Source organism: Toxotes jaculatrix, chromosome 3 (assembly GCF_017976425.1).
Source record: "Toxotes jaculatrix isolate fToxJac2 chromosome 3, fToxJac2.pri, whole genome shotgun sequence".
In the NCBI taxonomy this organism is placed as follows: Eukaryota; Metazoa; Chordata; class Actinopteri; family Toxotidae; genus Toxotes; species Toxotes jaculatrix.
The window spans coordinates 29471100-29489537 of NC_054396.1; the positions used below are offsets into that span (position 1 = coordinate 29471100).

At 43.2% G+C, this 18438-nt stretch overlaps 2 protein-coding genes across 3 annotated transcripts in view; both read right to left on the bottom strand.

Moving 5' to 3' along the window:
• The window catches only part of si:dkey-49n23.1 (semaphorin-3D), a 59767-nt gene extending 53034 nt beyond the window's left edge, over nt 1–6733 (bottom strand). The window contains exon 1 of the mRNA XM_041033143.1: nt 6596–6733. The gene's annotated coding sequence lies outside the window, so the exon portion shown is untranslated. The remainder of the gene's footprint in view (nt 1–6595) is intronic.
• Nucleotides 6734–8173: 1440 nt separating this feature from the next.
• ssuh2.1 (ssu-2 homolog, tandem duplicate 1) lies at nt 8174–17441 on the bottom strand. Of its 2 annotated transcripts, none has more exons than XM_041033939.1 (12): nt 17362–17441; nt 15073–15168; nt 14893–14977; nt 14612–14741; nt 14050–14110; nt 13756–13880; nt 13562–13624; nt 11286–11395; nt 10515–10607; nt 10308–10413; nt 10016–10123; nt 8174–9722 (listed from the first exon to the last, which is right to left on the bottom strand). In XM_041033939.1, exons 1-12 carry the CDS (start codon nt 17384–17386, stop codon nt 9588–9590), a joined length of 1137 nt encoding a protein of 378 aa, XP_040889873.1. In that variant the 5' UTR covers nt 17387–17441; the 3' UTR covers nt 8174–9587. The 2 variants fall into 2 exon arrangements, with proteins under 2 accessions (XP_040889873.1, XP_040889874.1); XM_041033940.1 differs by lacking the exon at nt 11286–11395 and adding an exon at nt 11466–11545.
• Between the last annotated feature and the right edge of the window lie 997 nt (nt 17442–18438).

Consider the following 18438-nt stretch of genomic DNA (forward strand, 5'->3'; position numbering starts at 1 on the left):
TAAAAACAATATGAAGAAGAGATTATAGGGAAGAAGTAAATAAATGGAAGTTATCTACAGAAATTAAGTAGAAATATTCTTTTATTTCTTATGTCTTTTTTCACACACAAACACATACACACACACACACACACACACACAAACACACACACACACACACAGGAAACAGCAGAGCAGGAAGGAAAAACAACAAAAACACACACACAGCATCCTAACGACCATTAACCACAATAGGACCATTCTACAGTCATGAATGAACATCGCCTGGAGGATGGACACACACACACACACACACACAGACACACACACACACACACACACACACACAGACACACACACACACACACACACACACACACACTTAAACACTTCCATGGCAGTGATTGTCCAAAGTTTGGAGCCAGTTCAACATAACAGACAGTTACACTCAGAAATGATCACACATACATTCAGACAGAAACACACACGAACACATTACAAGGCTGAGAACTTTCCCAACCTTCAGTGTGTGTGTTGACCACAATGGAAACACACACACACACACACACACACACACACACACACACACACACACACACACACACACACACACACACACACACACACACAGTAACTGTTGAGGCAGCCTGGTAGAAAAACATTAAATTTTTACACAGACTAATGAATGCTCTGTCTCGTTCTCACTGTTTTTGTCTTTCACTGTGTCTCTTTCTTCGGGGGTGTGTGTTGTGTGTTTTGTGTCCTTTGTGGTAAAGGCACTAGTGCATTGAAAGGTGGGGAATTTCATGGCCTAACAAATGTATGTGTGTGAAAGTGTGTGGTTGTGTCCAGCTCTCTAAACACAGGAGGGTACCAGAGCTGGATAACAGTGGGCTGAGGAGGAGGAGGAAGGGATTTGTTTAAGAGGATGTTATTCTGGGCTCTTCATCAGTGTGGCGTGTCTGCATATTTTGTGTGTGTGTTTGTGTGTGTGTGTGTTTAGCTGTGGTTTCAGCATATATGACGCCCTAATTGTGGCTTTGAATGTTTTATTGTATTATGTTAACCCAGGGATCAACAACGAGATGATGAAACTGAAGGCAACTCCAAAAACATCACCTGCTTTCATTCATTCAACAACCACACGGACACGCGTGGAGATGTCTGCACATTCAGGCGACCACTGTGCGGTCGGTGGAGTTTGTTTCTGACTCTACCGCTCGACTCTGAGGAGGGAAAACCGAGGAGACGGAGAAACAGAAGAACGTTCCCCTCCCTCAGCACCTACCGCTGTGGAGTCACTGAGCAAAGCACTTAAACTTAGATTTCCCCAGCGGAGCCACAAAGGACTGGAGCGGTGCTCAAACAGAAACGGCTGAGGAGAGAGTGAATGTCAAGCAGAGGGTTGGTGAAATGGGAATACTGGGAATACCTCAGGATCCTGCAGCAGGAGCTGAGGAAAGTCCCTGAGGACGAGGACATCTGGGCCACTTTGCTTAGCCTGTTACCATAACAACCAGAGCCCTGTTAATCAGTGGAAGAATTCACACATCCTCACACCCAGAACGTCATCAACCACAAGCCACACACACCAGCCTGTGACAAATACACTGTTAGACTTTTAAATATATATAACGTAACCAGGGCAACGCCTAAGACTGTGAGTGAGAATAACTCAGTGTAAGAATCTGTGCTAACATGATTTCACGTGTGTGGGTTCCTGGGTGTTTAACACACGCAGTGGGAAGTTAATGTTTCTTTGAAAGAAAAGAGGAAGTCTGATTTCACTCATTAGCACTGACAGGGCGACACTGGTTCGGTGTGTGTGCAGCTGGATCGGGGCGTAACACCTGGCTTCATATTGTTTTATCATCAATCTTGTTCACAAACGACACATATGTACGTTACACACAGCTACCTGTGGGAATGAAGCTCCAGCCCCTCAGTGTGTGCACAGATGTTTTCGGCATAAACCTTCAATGACTAATTCCTGTAATGATTATTATCAGTTACAGTGATTTTAGGTAAGTTAAAAAAAATAAGCTGTTTTCAGTTCAGGACCCGAAATCTAATGAAATCCAGTAAAAAAAAAAAGCATCATTAGGGCTGGAGACTATTCTACCAGGACGGGAGGCGGAAACTGGAATCCCTGCTTGTGATGACTGTAAAGAGTCTAACAGAGGCCTCAGGGTCAGAATGTTGGAGACAGGCCTTTTATTCCAAAGCTCACCTGCTGTCACGCTGACGCAAACTCAAATCTGTTTACGTGTTGTCTTTGATCATTTCACATGATCATTTCCACAGATCTAACTCCGTCATTCACCAGTCAGTCCCAGTGCTCTCACTTCTCTGTTCCTCCTGTTTAATATCAAGCTGACATGAATCCAACTCAACACTGTTATAGTATTCCAGCCTTCCCATTATTGGCCTGCTTTTATTGTGAAAATAAAGAGTCTTCCTGTGCCCCTGACAGGTGTTCCTGTCCTGGTGTATGATCCTCTCATAATTTAAAATTTGAATTTTCGTATCTCACTCTTAAAACCTGACTGTTAAGCCCTGTTAGCGTGTCCGTGACTGAGTGAATGGATCAATAGCCCAGTGAAAGCCCCGTGTGCTACAGGTAATTTATTCTACGAGCTAATAAAAACCTCCTTTATTGGATCTTTCATTGAGTGAATTTCCGCCGACGTTTATCACCCCTCCGTGATGTTTTTTCATCCAGCTTCCCAACTCGCAACCTAAACTCGCCCTCTGAGGATATAAAACGTTTACAAGGGACTCTGAGAAACGGGCGACGTCCCTGATACTGACCCGATGTGCTCTGTCAGCTCCTCCATTAAAAGTGATGTAAAGTCTCGCTCTGTCTCTGTCCCACTACGGCCTCAAAGAGCCAGACTCCTGCCGTCGCTGGCCCAGAAGTCTTAACTCACTCTAACAGCCTGCATTAGTCTTTAACGTGCAGCAGGGACACATGGAGGTGATGAGATGTTTATGAATGGTGAAGGTTAAAGGTCAAATAAAAGCTTCACAGAGATTTGTACTTTGTTATCGCACAACCACAGTTACAAATTAGAAAATCTGCCCGGGCCAATCAAAGCACACCTGAACACACACGCGCGCACACACACACACACACACACATTCCCAGAATCCGGAGAGGCATCTTTAAATGTCTCGTTTCGTCCAATCAACAGGCCACAACCCAACACTGTGAATGATCCATCTCAGTGTTTGAGTGAATGAAAGAGTAAAAAGAAAGAGCAAATACATGAAAGGATTAATTGTAAAAATTAAGTGATTCATGTGTATCGACGCTCACGGAGCATTTCATCAGGAACACCTGTACACCTGCTTATTCAATTATCCAGTATCCAATCGGCCAATCAGGTGACAGCAGCAGATACAGGTCAGATTGTTGGTTTGAGAGTTCGTGGATTTTCACACACAACAGTCTCTGGAGTTTAACTCAGGATGGACAGGCTCACCACAGCTGGACAGATGAAGACTGGAACAGCGTAGTCTGGGGAAGTTCTAAACATTTACCAGTCACTAAACAAACTGCACTGAATGTAGAGAAAGTGCGACTGATCCTTCTGAGCAGAAACTGATTTACTGCTCACCAGTTCAACAAGGATGCAAATCTTCATCCTCACACCTTCTGTCTCAGGGAGCCTCAAACGTGTTTCACTGTCCTGCCGCCGGGGCAGTGAGACGGGTCGAGAGGTCGGACAAAGGCAGAGCTGACGTCAAACCCAGAATGAGGAGAATGGAAAACAGACCTGAAGTTCAAACGGATGAATAACCTAAGTGAGATGGGGGCATCCTCAGAGGATACGCCTCACGCCCATGGAGAATGAGAAGCACATTTCAGCGACGGCTTGGGGGAGACAGAAACCACCTGATCCAACTACAGGAAACACGGTGAAACCCTCCTCTGACTGACAGGTAACACATCCAGTCCCATCACAGCTGATATTTCTATCAACCAGCATCTGTCCCGGACACGGCTGCACCATCAGATTCCACTAACACATCATCTCTGTGGAGCTTTGGCGTCTTATGGATGAGCAGCTCTTTTATTCAGCTGTTCCAGGTTAAGAAAAAAGAACTGAGTGAAAACACAGATTCTTTGTCTCAGATTTCACATCTGTCTAAACACTGTCTTTGTCTCTTGATGTGGACAATTAGATTCTGGGAGAGAAATCAGAATCAGAATCAGAAGAAGAAAAATGTGACTGAAGAGACAAAATCAAATAGGTAACAACATTAGAGCTGTGTTATCTCCTGTTTAATAGCTTTCTATAACATAACACTGAGATTCTGTTTCTGAAGTCAGCGTCTCCATCCAACTCCAGACAGACTGACGAGTCACCTCAACACAAACCCAGTCAGGAGTGAAAGTGATGCAGACCTTAGGAGCTGCAGGCCGCCCAGCCCTGAACTTCACTTCTCTCTGGCCAGCAGCCATCAGATAAGACCTTTATCTGGAGCCTGTTGATCCTGGTGCTGGAGCGATGTGACGGTCGACTTGATTCAGCTTTTAAAAACATGAGCAGAAAGCCTGCCACATGCTGAGAGATCTCAGCCTGAGCCGCTCTGTCTGTGCTGTGGGTCAGAGCCTCCTCTCCGTCAGTTTGCCTTTATACTACAACAGCCTCTGGTTCATTCTCCATCAGTCAACACGCTGACGTCCACCGGGCTCCTCGCCTCGAGCCGGCGTTTAACTTTTCACACACTTCACTGAGCAGCCGCGCGGATAAAGCCGGAGTAATACCCCTCTCCACTGAAGGACCCTGACTGTGAGGGAGTCAAGTAGCTTTAACAGGCTCCGCTCAGCTCTCAGCTCTGCACCTCAACAATGTGAAACAGTCAAACAAAAATCCTGCATTTGAACACTTGCTCCAAACTCTGGGCCCTTTCATGGAGTCATCATCATCTGTGTGATCATCATGTGTGAGCAGAGGTCCAGTTGATTTTAACTACTTTTTAAGTGTCTACAGTCGTTTAACCTGCAAAAGCCTGAGCTTTATAAAACTGTTCAATAACTGAGATCTACAAAGCTTCTCTTTCAGTGCAGTGAGTTTATTTCATCCGTTTTTTAAAAAGTTCTGGTGAGTTCCAGCGTCTGCACCCTGAAACAGGAACGAATGAGACGGATTCCTGCACTGGAACTGTGAAAATGATCTGATCTTTTCATTATCTATCGATCACTTCACTGAATCTCTGAGCAAAAATGTCAAACGTTCTCTGATCTGAAGACGCCACCTCGAACTTAAAACTTAAAGGCACAATTTTTCCTTCTGGAATTTAGAGGAGTAAAAGTAGAAAGTAGCCTAACATTTAAAAACTCCACTAAAGTACAATTAGGTCACATTAAGACTGTGACACACACACACACACACATCCCACAGGTGGCTGTGAACCAGCGTTTTTTTATCGTTACTACAGCAGCACTACAATGACACAATACAGCCAGGAAAACAACAATTGCAACACAAACACACACACACACACTCAGGGGCAGGAAACTGCAGCCCCACACACAGACGTACAGCAGAGGGGGTGTTGAACTCCATAACAGGAAAGGCAGGGACAATGGGGGGGTTAACTCACAGCAGAGTCACAGACAGACAGAGACGGGGACACGCTGTACTGTCCGATCTTTCTGCTCTTTTATCTTTAACACGCTCAGCAGCAGGTTTATGAAACGTCCTCCGTCTGCTGAGACACAGCTCCCATCAGTCTCATTTCACCGCTTCACACAAACCAAAGCACGTGAAGCGAATGGAGATGTTCTCAGCAGGTTTTCACCAGAACACAACACAACACAACACAACACAAAGCAAAGCAGTCTTCTGATCACAGTGATCATTTTTATGGCCTACAATTTCTTGCTGGAATAATTAAATAAAAAACAGTCCCTCATCTCGCTGAATCACCTTGGAAACTCTTCAATAACCACCAACACTCCTACAAGGACTCTTAAAACCCTCTCAATGACCCTAAAACGTTTCCTGGCAAGAACACCAGGAAAGTTCTCAGTGACTAACAGGTCCAGAAGGCGTCCTGGGAGCATCTCACTCCACCCAAACCTCAACATGAGCGCCTGGAGCCTGCTCAGTGACCACAAACAATCCTGGAAAAACCCCTGGATCCTCATTACTAACCACCAAATGCCCCACAGCCATCTCACAACCTGGATCTGGAACATCCTCAGTGACCAAACCTGTACAAGGATCCCTGGACCCTGCGTAATGACTACTATAACCTTATAAGGTCTCCTAAAACCCTCAGCTGTACACACCATACAGCTCCAGTGATAATCCAGTGTGTGTGTGTGTGTCCGTGCAACAAGTGGATTTTTGATGATGAATCATTTAAAGTAAGGAAGCTAAAAAGTTTGGAGTCTTTACTGATAATTTATTTAGATGAAACTTTCCTTCCGACTGTGCGAAGGATAGAGAATGAAAACGGGACCAACAGAGTTCGCAGAGTCCGGCTCACATTAAACATCCAAAGCATTCAACGTTTCGTTTCCCTCAGGATTCACACTCATCCTCCCCGGTTGTTCCTCCTGAGCGACACCCGCTTCAGAATCAAACCTGTCAGAACTCACCGAGCAGAGGGGGTCGGCACCGGGATCTGGGTCTCTGGGTCTCTGGGCTCCGAGTTAATCCACCACTGACAGACAGAGCAGGATCCTGGACGCGATGCTGCGGCCGCCGCACAGGTCGGTGTCCGGTCACCTGGAGAGTCGACACGCTATAAACAAACTGAAGACATGTGGGCAGGCGGCGGAGCCACGCCCTCAGCCTCTGCTGCATTCAGGGCCCGCTCGGAAGCCACAGCTTCTGTTCCAGTTCTGCTGGTTTTGGTCTTTTTCAGACCCAGTGGACATTTGTACAGCTCACCTTGTACCTTATACCATCCAGTGCTTTACATCACATTGTATGTAGCCTATTGAAAAATGTGACTAACGAAACGTTAAAACACAAAAGCACAGAGCACAATGAAGATGAAATGAAATAAAAATAATTTTCAGCATGATTTAATAAAAGCTGTTTCAGTATTGACAGAATTTTTACTGACAGCTTCATCAAAGAGAGAAAAGAGCAAACTTTAGATGAAAAAAACTTTCTGATCTGTTTCTTCTGCATTGGAGTTTGAATTCCTACATTTCCCACAGCGCGTTAAAATGGGCTTCACTTTGCAACGTATGGCGCCCCCTGGTGGGATTAGTTTGTTAACGCGGTACTGAAGCGGGGGTTGCCAGGTTCTTCAGACCCTCACGAATGATGCCTGTCGGCGTGTCTGTTGGTCCAGGTCGATTCTATTTAATTCAATTTGTTAAAGACACTTTCACAATAAACTTTATTTATAATTGTCTTACAAGTTACCAACCATCTAAAATATATAAATATGTCGCTACAAGTGAAAGTCCTGAAGTCCTGGCAGAAAAATGGCCCCTGATGTTCATTATAGATTCCTGAACCAACTCTGCCCAAATGCAGACATTCACTCATTCACTCAGTCATTTCTGTCCAAATGTTGTTAAAAAGCTTTCAGATGTTCAGATGGACTCAGACACAGCAGGACGAACATGAAAGAACTTTATAATCAGCATTATTTATGGAATATTTACTGAATTTGATGATTTACTTTATGAAATAACAACAGACTTTAACTTCTTCCTTTAGCTCTAAGTTTAATAAGACATTAGACAGATACAGAGTCTGGATTACATGACACACACAACAGAGAATAAATGGACGTGTACAAAGTCATTTTCATATTTTACAAACAGAAAGTTGACTTCACAAACTTGACATCAGTTAGCAGTGAGCTATTTAAGCACATCCTCTCCTTTATTCTCAGCTTCCCGTCCTGAGAAAATATTTTTTTTTACTTTTCCATATAAAATTCAAACTGGTAAAATCTTTAAACAGCGACTGAGACACTGTCAGACAGAAACTCTGTGAAGGATGAAGGAATATTTGCTGCATATGTAAACTGAGACACCAGATTTTTATGGACACAGCAACCGGAGCTCAAAGGAACAAAAACATTTGATTTAAACAAGAAAAAAAAAACAGCAGAAAGAGCCTCAGTGTTTCCTGAGACAGAAAGTCGGTCTTTATTTTATCTTAAGGAGCATGTTCGGAGTAAACTGTGAAACAAACAGGACTTTCAGGGATCTGGCCTGGAGCTTAGTTTCGTGGTGAAGGTTTGTTCAGTCATTTGAATTTTTTTTTTTTTGTTTCCTTTCCAGAACTTTTCTTCTGAGTGTGATTTTATATCAAACTGGCACACACACACACACACACACACACATGCTGGGCTCTCCAACATGCAGATATGACTGATACACTGATATGATACTGGCTAATTAACAATCATTAAATTCAAAAACTCCATTAAAATCCCATCAGCTTATCCTTCAACTGTTCTGGTGCCAAATCTCAGTATGGCTCTTAACAGTGTAAAAAAAATAAAAAATAAAAATAATAATTATATATATGCCAACAAACATTCATTACTCCATTTTATAAATCTTTGAGTTAATGAGGCTGCAACTAATAAATGTCATCTGTCTATGAAATGTCAGAGTACAGTGGAAAAGTCATAATTTCCTCAAACTTCGTGGGACGTCTTCCTACGGCCTGTTTCCTCAGCCCGAGCCTGAAAGCTACAGATTTTTCTCAGATGAAGTCGAGTCTGAGATGAGAGCACCATGATTACCTTTCTTTGCAGATGGAAAATGAAAAGACAGATGTTTAAATAACAACAGAGGGAAAATAAAAAAGAGAATTTATCCCGTAACACTGATCAGAGCAGAGGAACTGACCGTTCAGACTCTCACTGTCTGCAGGCTGAAGGAATGAAACCAAATACAGTATAAAAAGATTTGTTTGATGTTGAGGCAGGAAAAAGTACGGTAGACATCGAGTGCTGGTTCAGCCCATGAAAAGTAAAAACAGGCACGATGTAATAAAGTTTGCCTTCAGGATGTGAAGAGGTAGCAGATGTTAGTACACACAGTTGTTTAGTTACTGGATTAAATGGAGCCTGACAGAAATCACAGGTAAATCTTTGATGAATTCATTCTGTTAAACCTCCAGTTAAAGCCGTGTGACGCTGGTTAAAATCTATTACAGGAGACTGTTGTGTCACTTTAAATCATGACACTGATATAAAAACACTATGCTTTAAATTCAATCACATAACTTTAACACACATTATACTAATGAACCACTGACATCACAATTTAGTAAATCGAGGGTATCAACACAAATTACAAAAATTTGACCTTTGACACCTGCAGGCTTGTGGGATTATACTAATGCTTATGTGAGATTAACCATGAAGGATTAATATAGTAACACCAGCCCAGTGTTCCCACTGACACACAGACAAACTCTAAGCCGACTCATTCAGAACTCCCACTGCTTTTCACACCGTTTTCAGAATCATCAACATCCACCTTCAGACAGCTTCAGACCTTTGCTGGAATCAAAGATGAGTCACATGCAAAGACACGTCGGAGCGTTCCTTCATCTTAACCACCTCGGATCCCTGCAGTAGATTCATAACATCATACGGTGTGGTACTTATAAGAGAGTACAAGCAGAGGGATATTTGGAGGTAAACACTTTGTTCTCCGTTCCATAGACAAAGAAGCTGTGGTCTTTTCCTTTGTAAGTGTAATGAGCGTGGGTCAGCGGCACCAGCTCGATGGTCTGACGCTACGGAGAGAAATAAAACGCAGGCGTGGCGTGATGTTAGCTTCACTGACTGAGCCGAACACAAACATTCAGCTCTTCAACTGTAATTTAATGTAGTTATACTGACACCCAGTGTCCTGGGCATCAAACTACATCTCTACGGTCATGGCCAAAAGTATGGCACCCTCGCAGTTCTGTCAGAAAATGCAACACTGGGTATATTATCAGACAGAACTGCATGGGTGCTGATACTTCTGGCCAGGACTGTATGTCGCCCAGTTATTTCACACAACAACTGTTCGTCATTATTGTACCTGCTGCAGGATGCGGCTGGTGGAACTGTAGCGATTAAGGTGTTCGTTAATCATTTTTGTAGAAGCATCACAGATCTCCTGGTCGGGGAAACCCTGGATAGGGTACACCTGAGAGGACAGAGGGGGGGGGGGGGGGGGACACAGTCAACAAGACGAGGAGCAAAGTTATACTGGACCAGAAACGGTTTGCTCCAAACACGCTGGAAATCAAAAGTGTTACCACTGAGGTCTCCCATCTGAAGTGAAAGTAAAGAAAAAGAAAAAAGAAAAGCGCTGTGTGTTTTGCTTTTACCAGAACATTCTCGTCGATGAAGAAAGGGTCGCCTGTCACCTTCTCAAACTTCTTGTCAGGGAAGTCGGGCTGACGATCAGGAATGAAATCATCCACGTTGTTCTTCCTACACACACACAAAAGCACAAATACACCAAAAAATAACATGCAGAAGAAGAGACGTGGACAGATTTAGAGTGGTAATGAGAGTGTGTAGGTTTAACACACCACGTCACAGTGAGCAGGATGAAGTGCAGCAGGTTTTGGCTGCCGTGACAAACCGAGCAGGTCTTGTAGCCGTGGCCGTGACAGGGGGTACACCTGGAGGAGTGAGGGCGAGATGAAAGCAACAGCTTAGATATTTTCCAGCCTGTCCTCACATCAACATCACACTGAAACAGGACGGGAAAGAATTTGCACAAAATAAAGGAAGAAACAGGAGAACAGAGCTGCTACAGCTGAGTCTGGAAAGTAAAGCAGGAATGGAGCGTAGAAACATCAGGAACGCAGATGCCTCCATGAGCACACGCACAGTTTGACTGGCATGAAAACACTGAGTCCTGTGAAGCTCAGATCAGGCTGTGTTACAGGCTGCATCGTTTCCTGTCCCTCGTATGTGTGGAGGGAATCTGAATCCGGGGTGGGAACAGCAGACTCCACCACTAACAATAAAAACTACGACATATCTCTCCCCATCTTCACCAAAACACTGCAGGAGGGAATATCTGACGGAAGACTGACGGGCTGCCGTCCAGTAGAGTTCCCTCCAGGTGAAGATACAAGGACAGAGGACATGTCTTTACCAAATGGGACATTCTCGCTCGTTGCAGCATCACTTTGAGGAGACGGCAGCTTGTTCATGATGAACAACAATCACAGCTTTTAAAGTTTTAAAGAAAAAAACACGTTGCAAACGAAACAAAGCACCGTGCTGTGCCCGCTCTCCTCTCACGGCCAGAACGCTCCTTCCTTTGCCAGAGCTTCCGGATCCTCTCTCACCTCTTACGGCCTCTCCCGTGACAAGATGTGCAATTTCTCCTCCCAGAGGATTTCCTGTGATTCCCAGTGCGCTTTTTGTGCCCTTTGCCGTGACAATTTAAACAACGTTTCTGCAAAGACGGAGAGAGGGAAATTCAGACAGAGAGCCAGAAGAGAAAGCAGGCGGACTTGGACTCCCACCTCTTGCGACCTCGACCGTGACAGTAGGTGCAACGCTTGTTCCTGGAGCGACCGTGACCGTGACAGAAGGAACAACGCTTCTGCAAAATAGATGTAGGTTTGAGTTATGTGTGCACCAGGAAAATGCCTTCAACAGAAGTGGCTTCATTTCCATATTATTATGAGGCCATGCACCGTGTGTTATTATTACCTAAAGCTACAGTAAGTGCAGGGAAAGACACACTGAGGGCTTGGCTTTAATGTTCCCTGCTGCTGGGAGATCACGTCTCCTGCAGATCATCTAACACAAATTGATGACTGTAAACACGACACATGCTCCGCACATGTCTGAGGACACGCACAATGAGGTTCAGAGCTGAAACGATTAGTCGATCGATCAAGTAGTTGATCAACAGAAAAATAATGGGCAACTATTTTGATAAGTGATCAAAGGTTTGAACAAGTCAAATATTTAATTGTTTAATCTTCTAAAACGTGCTGCTCTGCTTTGGCTTATGTGACTGAGATTAATATCTTTAGACAGGAAAAGTCGTTTGTTACATTTTGTTTTTAAAACAAAACAAAATAATCAATAAATAAAGAAAATCATTTTAACATTAGTTGAAAATGAAAACAATCATAACAGCCTTAACGTGGTATTAAACTGGACAGAAAAAAATCTGTCTCTATGTCCGACAAGTGTCTGTGTTATAAACAGACACAAGGAGACAAACCAAAGAAAGTTCTCTGAACTTCTACTTAAAAGTAAAAGTAAAGGTAAAGAAGTAGAAACACAGCAGCACAGAAATGCTCAGATACAAGTCGAACTCCTGGGTTCAAACTCTTTACTTAAGTAATTGTACAAAGTATTAGTTTATTTGTTGATTATATTTTATTTTATCAATATGAATCTGCAATGTAATCACTGAAGTTATCAAAATGCAGTGAAGTGGAGCGCAAGCACAAAGCACACTGCATTCTGGGAGGTAAAATGTTTTGTAGTTTTAATCTAATATCAGCAGAGAAAAATAAAACAGAACTTAAAGATAAAAACACAACATCTGCACTAAAACCACCTCGTTTACACCTGAAACAGCTGAACCAGCTGAACCAGCTGAACCAGCTGGAACCAGCTGAAACAGCTGAAACCAGCTGAAACCAGCTGAAACCAGCTGAAACAGCTGAAACCAGCTGAAACAGCTGGAACAGCTGGAACCAGCTGAAACCAGCTGAAACAGCTGAAAACAGCTGAAACAACCGAAACCAGCTGAAAACAGCTGGAACAGCTGAAAACAGCTGAAACCAGCTGAAACAACTGAAACAGCTGAAACCAGCTGATCCAGCTGAAACAGCTGAACCAGCTGAAACAGCTGAAACAGCTGAAAACAGCTGAAACAACCGAAACCAGCTGAAAACAGCTGGAACAGCTGAAAACAGCTGAAACCAGCTGAAACAACTGAAACAGCTGAAACCAGCTGATCCAGCTGAAACAGCTGAACCAGCTGAAACCAGCTGATCCAGCTGAAACAGCTGAACCAGCTGAAACAGCTAAAACCAGCTGAAACCAGCTGAAACAGCTGAAACCAGCTGATCCAGCTGAAACCAGCTGAAACCAGCTGAAACAGCTGAAACAGCTGAAACCAGCTGAAACCAGCTGAAACAGCTGATCCAGCTGAAACCAGCTGAAACCAGCTGAAACAGCTGAAACAGCTGAAACCAGCTGAAACCAGCTGAAACAGCTGAAACCAGCTGAACTAGAACCCACGAACCATCTTTTCAGTTTTCAGCTTTTCTGTTAATCTGCAGGTAAAAAAGAAAAAGCGCTGAGCTTGACATCGACCACTCAGACAGGAACAGCACCTTTTAACGCTTCAGTGACCAGGTCACGCTCCATTTCTTATATGAATGAATTTAAAATTAACACTAACACTGTATATAACAAAGAAACACACAGGAAAAACAAACATCAACTACACAGAATTTCTCCTCATGTGAGACAAATTCACGGGTTCATCATGAACCTGCAGCGTTAGTGGGCTGAACTCAATCATGACTCAGCACTTTGTCTGCCCTCGACCTGCTGCCAAATAAAAAAAAAAAATTAAAAACACACTCACCTGTCCTCTGCCACTGCAGCTAGTACACCGAGTTCTTCCACAGCCTTTGCATGTGTGACACAGCTGAAACACACACACACACACACACACACACACGCATGTTACCCTGATACAAGGAACATAAAAAGGCAGAAACAATAGCAAATCAAGAAAACAGAGAAAGCTTGACTGTCTGAAAAAAAAACCCGCTGTACCTTTACGAAGGATGAGTGCGGCACACGGACCTTCTCCACCATGTCGGTGTATCTCTGAGGTGATGTCACTGGGATGTCCCACGGTGGGGGACACATACCGTACTGAGGACCATCGACCATTTGTCCTGTTTGAAGAAAAAAAAAACAGGACAACAGAATTAATGAGGAACCAACAAAAGAAGGACTGAGGCTCCCAGAGCTGCCTGATTCTGATTAACCTGATTCTGGCTTCATAACAGAAGTGGAGCGACAGATGAAAAAAACGAAATGCAACAGCTCAGAGTAAAGTCTCACCATTGTAGGCTTCGAACTGCCAGGCGCTGGTTCTGGACTCGGTGTAGGTCTCCAGTCGATACTGCAGGAGGAAGAGGCAGACAATCAGGGACTTTGGACTCTGCTGCATCACAGTCAGGCTGATGGATTCTCAGGATACCAGAGTTTTAAGAGTAAGTGAAACTGCCGACCTCTCAGGAAGCTGAGATGGATTCTGGGAAGGTGTGTTTTATTTCAGTACATAAAACACTCAGTGTGGGTCGAACAGATCGTGATGTGATGGCTGGAAATGCAGCTTTACATCAAATACAGACTGGACTGTAAAACCCCAGATTCCCATTTGTTCTTACAATATACAGTATTTTAATTCACAGTGCATTTGCCTCATAATGAAAAAACTTCTTGTACTCGTCTTTATTACATTTTTTAAAATCACAAAATGTGCATGTACACATTTTGTGAAACGCTAGTTAGTTCCCCTCTCCTCACTGTTCAAGAATAAGGTGTTCACACAAGTCATTTGTTCCAGGTTAGTTACATAAATAACACGTTCATCCATCCACGCGTGCCGACACGCTCCTACCCTGTAGACAGTGATGGGTTTGAGATCTTTGAAGGTGAGGTTCCTGGCAGGTTTGGAGCTGTACGTCCATTTCGATTTAACGAACTTGAGCAGGGCATCTCTGGCCACTTCCTCCGATACTGTGGGGACCCTAGTTGACCAAACACACAAACATGCCCACAGGTGTGTGTCCATTATCCCATCATGCCTTCATATTTCTGCCTGAAGTCCTGAGAGACATTAAGATAAAGTACAGAATCATCAGCAAAGAGTTTTATAAATGAAGTGGATTTCTGTGTTACCTGACGTTGGGCACCAGCGTGTTCCTGTTGAGTTCAGGCTGGGGGTTGTAGGCAGGGGGAGGTGGGTACAACGGATTATCGTCCTCTGAACATACACATTAACACAAACACAAAAAAACAAAGGATAAAAGTTGGGAAATGTTAACGAAAAAAAAGAAGGGAAAAAAACCAAAGACTCACGTCCTCCTTGGTGGCCCTGGTATCCGTGTACGTCATCCAGCCAGCCAGGAGGGGGCGCTGACGGTCCCTCCTCTGGAATATTTGGATCAAATGCACCTGAAAAGACGAGAAGTTTGTTTCTGAGTCTCGCTGAAATCAAACACACCTCAAGACAGAAGCTACAGTTCTGATGTTTCTCTCTCGCTGCAGCTTTAATGTTTTCCGTTCTTTTCCATTACTGATTTTACTGATACTGGAAAAACGCAACAAAGTGCATTGGAAACACATTCGGTGGATAAACTGTCGTCCTCTTCTGCAGCTGGAGGGGTCTGAGTGGATTCGTCAGTGAATCACAGAAAACCTCGCTGATGCTCAGAGACCTCTCCGTCCTGCTGTCCATGCAGGTTAGGACAAACCAGAATAACTGCCCCTCACACGCTGTTTCCACCCACACCCTGCGTTTACTCTACCACCCACACCCTGCGCGGATAAACCTTTGCTTTTTTAAGTGCTTCTTCTGAAAAGGGTCATGTGACTTCTGTACATACAGCACAACTCAAGAGGCTTAACAATGACTTCAATGTTTGTCTATGACACTGCTGCAACAGAAGGTGTTTCTGGGCTGGAATCATTCACCAGGCAACAAGCAGAGACTCCAGACATCTAAAATATATAAGAAGTATAATTACTGTGTAATTTGTGGGGTTGCAATGTGTTTAATTGTTATGCCATTTTACTGGTGTGTAACTGTAATATCACACAAGCTTCTGCTGATCAGCAGCAAAGTTAATCTCACAAAGAATATTATGTTTTTACACAACAATGTAATAGTACATAAATATACACAATGGCGTCTTGATTGAGACACTTCCGAGGCACCGTGCAGTTATTTAACTTGTGCGTCACGGTTTCTCAGCAACACAACAACAGCTCAGCCTCTGAGAGTTTGTCACGAAGCCGCCGCTGCCTGCGGATAAAAATACAGCGGAGTCAGTGTGTTTGTGTCGATCTGCACACAATACCTCCGGCCGACGGGATAAAAATACCAGCGAGAAGGTGTTTCCCCAGAAAGATGCCGGCCAAGATGGAAGGAGTGCGAGAACGGCACGAGGGAAGGAAGGAGGGAGGGAGATGTAGACTCATTAAGAGAGAAAAATAAAAATAAAAAGAGAGAGAGGGAGAGAGAGAGAAGGGGAGAAGGAATGTGATCACTGAGGCTCTGACTGGACGATGCATCCAAAACCTTTTTCTTTCTACAGCACTTTGTAAAACTTTGACTTGACCAGTGACTGGATGGGACAAGTGTGATGAGACACTCAGGCCTGAGGACAATAATCCAGCATAGAGTCTGGGTCCCACTCACATCAGCTGGGAGTTTTCCAAAGAGACAGACACCCCACTGAGACCAACCACAGCTCGGTCAACCATTCAACCTGTTAACTCGTGATGCATCACAAACGTCCGTGACTGAATCACCGTGTCTCTAACAACCGATCAAACCATGTTATAAATCTCAGTTATGAGTCTGAGGTTGGTCATGTCCTTCGTGTCTTTGTTGACACTGATGCTTTGAGAAGCAGAATTGGCCAGAACCAGTGGGAGGCCTGAGGCTGGCTCTGACCTCTTCATCATCCACTTCATCATCCGCTTCATCAAAACTGTAAAAACTTTATTCTGTTCAGACCACACTGGACCAGGGACCAGGTTCAGATCAAACACCACTGCACTAAGAATCATCTGGATGAAATTATTCACAATTTCTGTTTCGTGAAATCTTCATTTTATTTCTGAAAACACTAAAAAAATGAGAAAATTATTATTATTTTTTTGTTAATTTAAGTTTTGTTTTTGTTTTTTTCTCCAGATCACACTGGACCAGGTTCAGATCAAAAATCACGACACCTTGACTCGATCGTCCCGGAGAAGCTGAAGACTTTGACTCCCTGAGCTGCAACTATGCATCGATTGGTCAACTGAACCGAAATTAGTCTGCAACCGTTTTGATGATCGAACAGTCGTTTGGCAGCTTTTAAGCAAAAGTGACAAACGGAGCTGATTAATCGATAATGAAAATCGTTCGGTGCAGCTCGACCGAAGTTAATCTGCGTTAAACTGGCAAAACACCAGTTTGACACACTGGTGTTCAACCACCACGGTGAGACCACTCCGACTCAGACCCCCCCAGCCCCCAGTAAACACAGGGGTCCCTAAAACATCTGAACAACAAACAAAAACAAACAAAACAAACAAAACAACAAAGAAAGAGTCCGGACTCTGAACAAAGTCCCGTCTCCGGGTTTAAATACTCACCGAGGTCTTCGTCTTTATCGTCCATGTCTCTGCTGCTGTGTTTAACGTGAAGTTCGGGAACGCGAACACGTCAATGGGCCGCACTAAGAGACACGAGGGAGGACGGTTTCCGGTTATGATTTTTTAAAATAAAAGCCCAAAGGATAGTTTCACAGGTTTTCCACATTGGTGGGCAGTAATCACATTGAGTCCACATTTACTATAAAGTACTGCCTTTGTAGTACTATTTGGAGGTACTTGTACTTGTACTTTACTTAGGTGTTGTCATTTTATGCTACTTTATTCTTTCAACTCAAAGAGAAGTGTTGGACTTTTTACTCCACTGTATTTATATGAAAGATATCTGTTACTTTCCAAATTAAGATTTTACATTTTAAAAAATCATGATGAACTTATAAATGACGTATTATTAAAAGTGAAGTTGTTTTTGATGCCTCTCAGTTGTTAGCAGATGATTTGATGTTTCACAAAAAGCAAAGATTAAGTCCAAAAACTCAATATTAGTTTGTGAAGCAGAAATGATTTTTTCTCAGATTCATCTGCTGAACTATATTTTTACTTTTAATACTTTTAGTTAAGTAAGCTAAGTAATTAATATTTTAAATGCAGCATGTTTACCATTGTTGTCACTTTTCAACACTGCACTATGGGTGGTAAAAATGTTTTGAATTTTGTTCAATAGAGAAAAATAAAAACACAGATCTCGATGGATCTTTAATCTGACAACTGACTGCTGGGGTTTATTATTATTGTGTTAATAACATTATTAATATTAATATTAATATTAATATTACTTTACATTTACTTTGATGATGACACCCCTGAACTTCCTGTCCTGGCTTGTCTGATTATATCTGAACTGACGCAGCTTCTGGCCGCGCCCACATTGTTTACATTCATTGCATTCACCAAAAAAAAAAAAAAAAAAAAAAAGAGTAACGGGAAAGTTTTTATAACACGCAGCTGTCTCATTTAGTTTAAGTAATTGAATCAGTAGTTTACAATGAATATTCAGACGAAGACTGCATGAATGTCAATCAAAACGTCAACAATCAAAGAAGAAACAGCAAAGTGTTT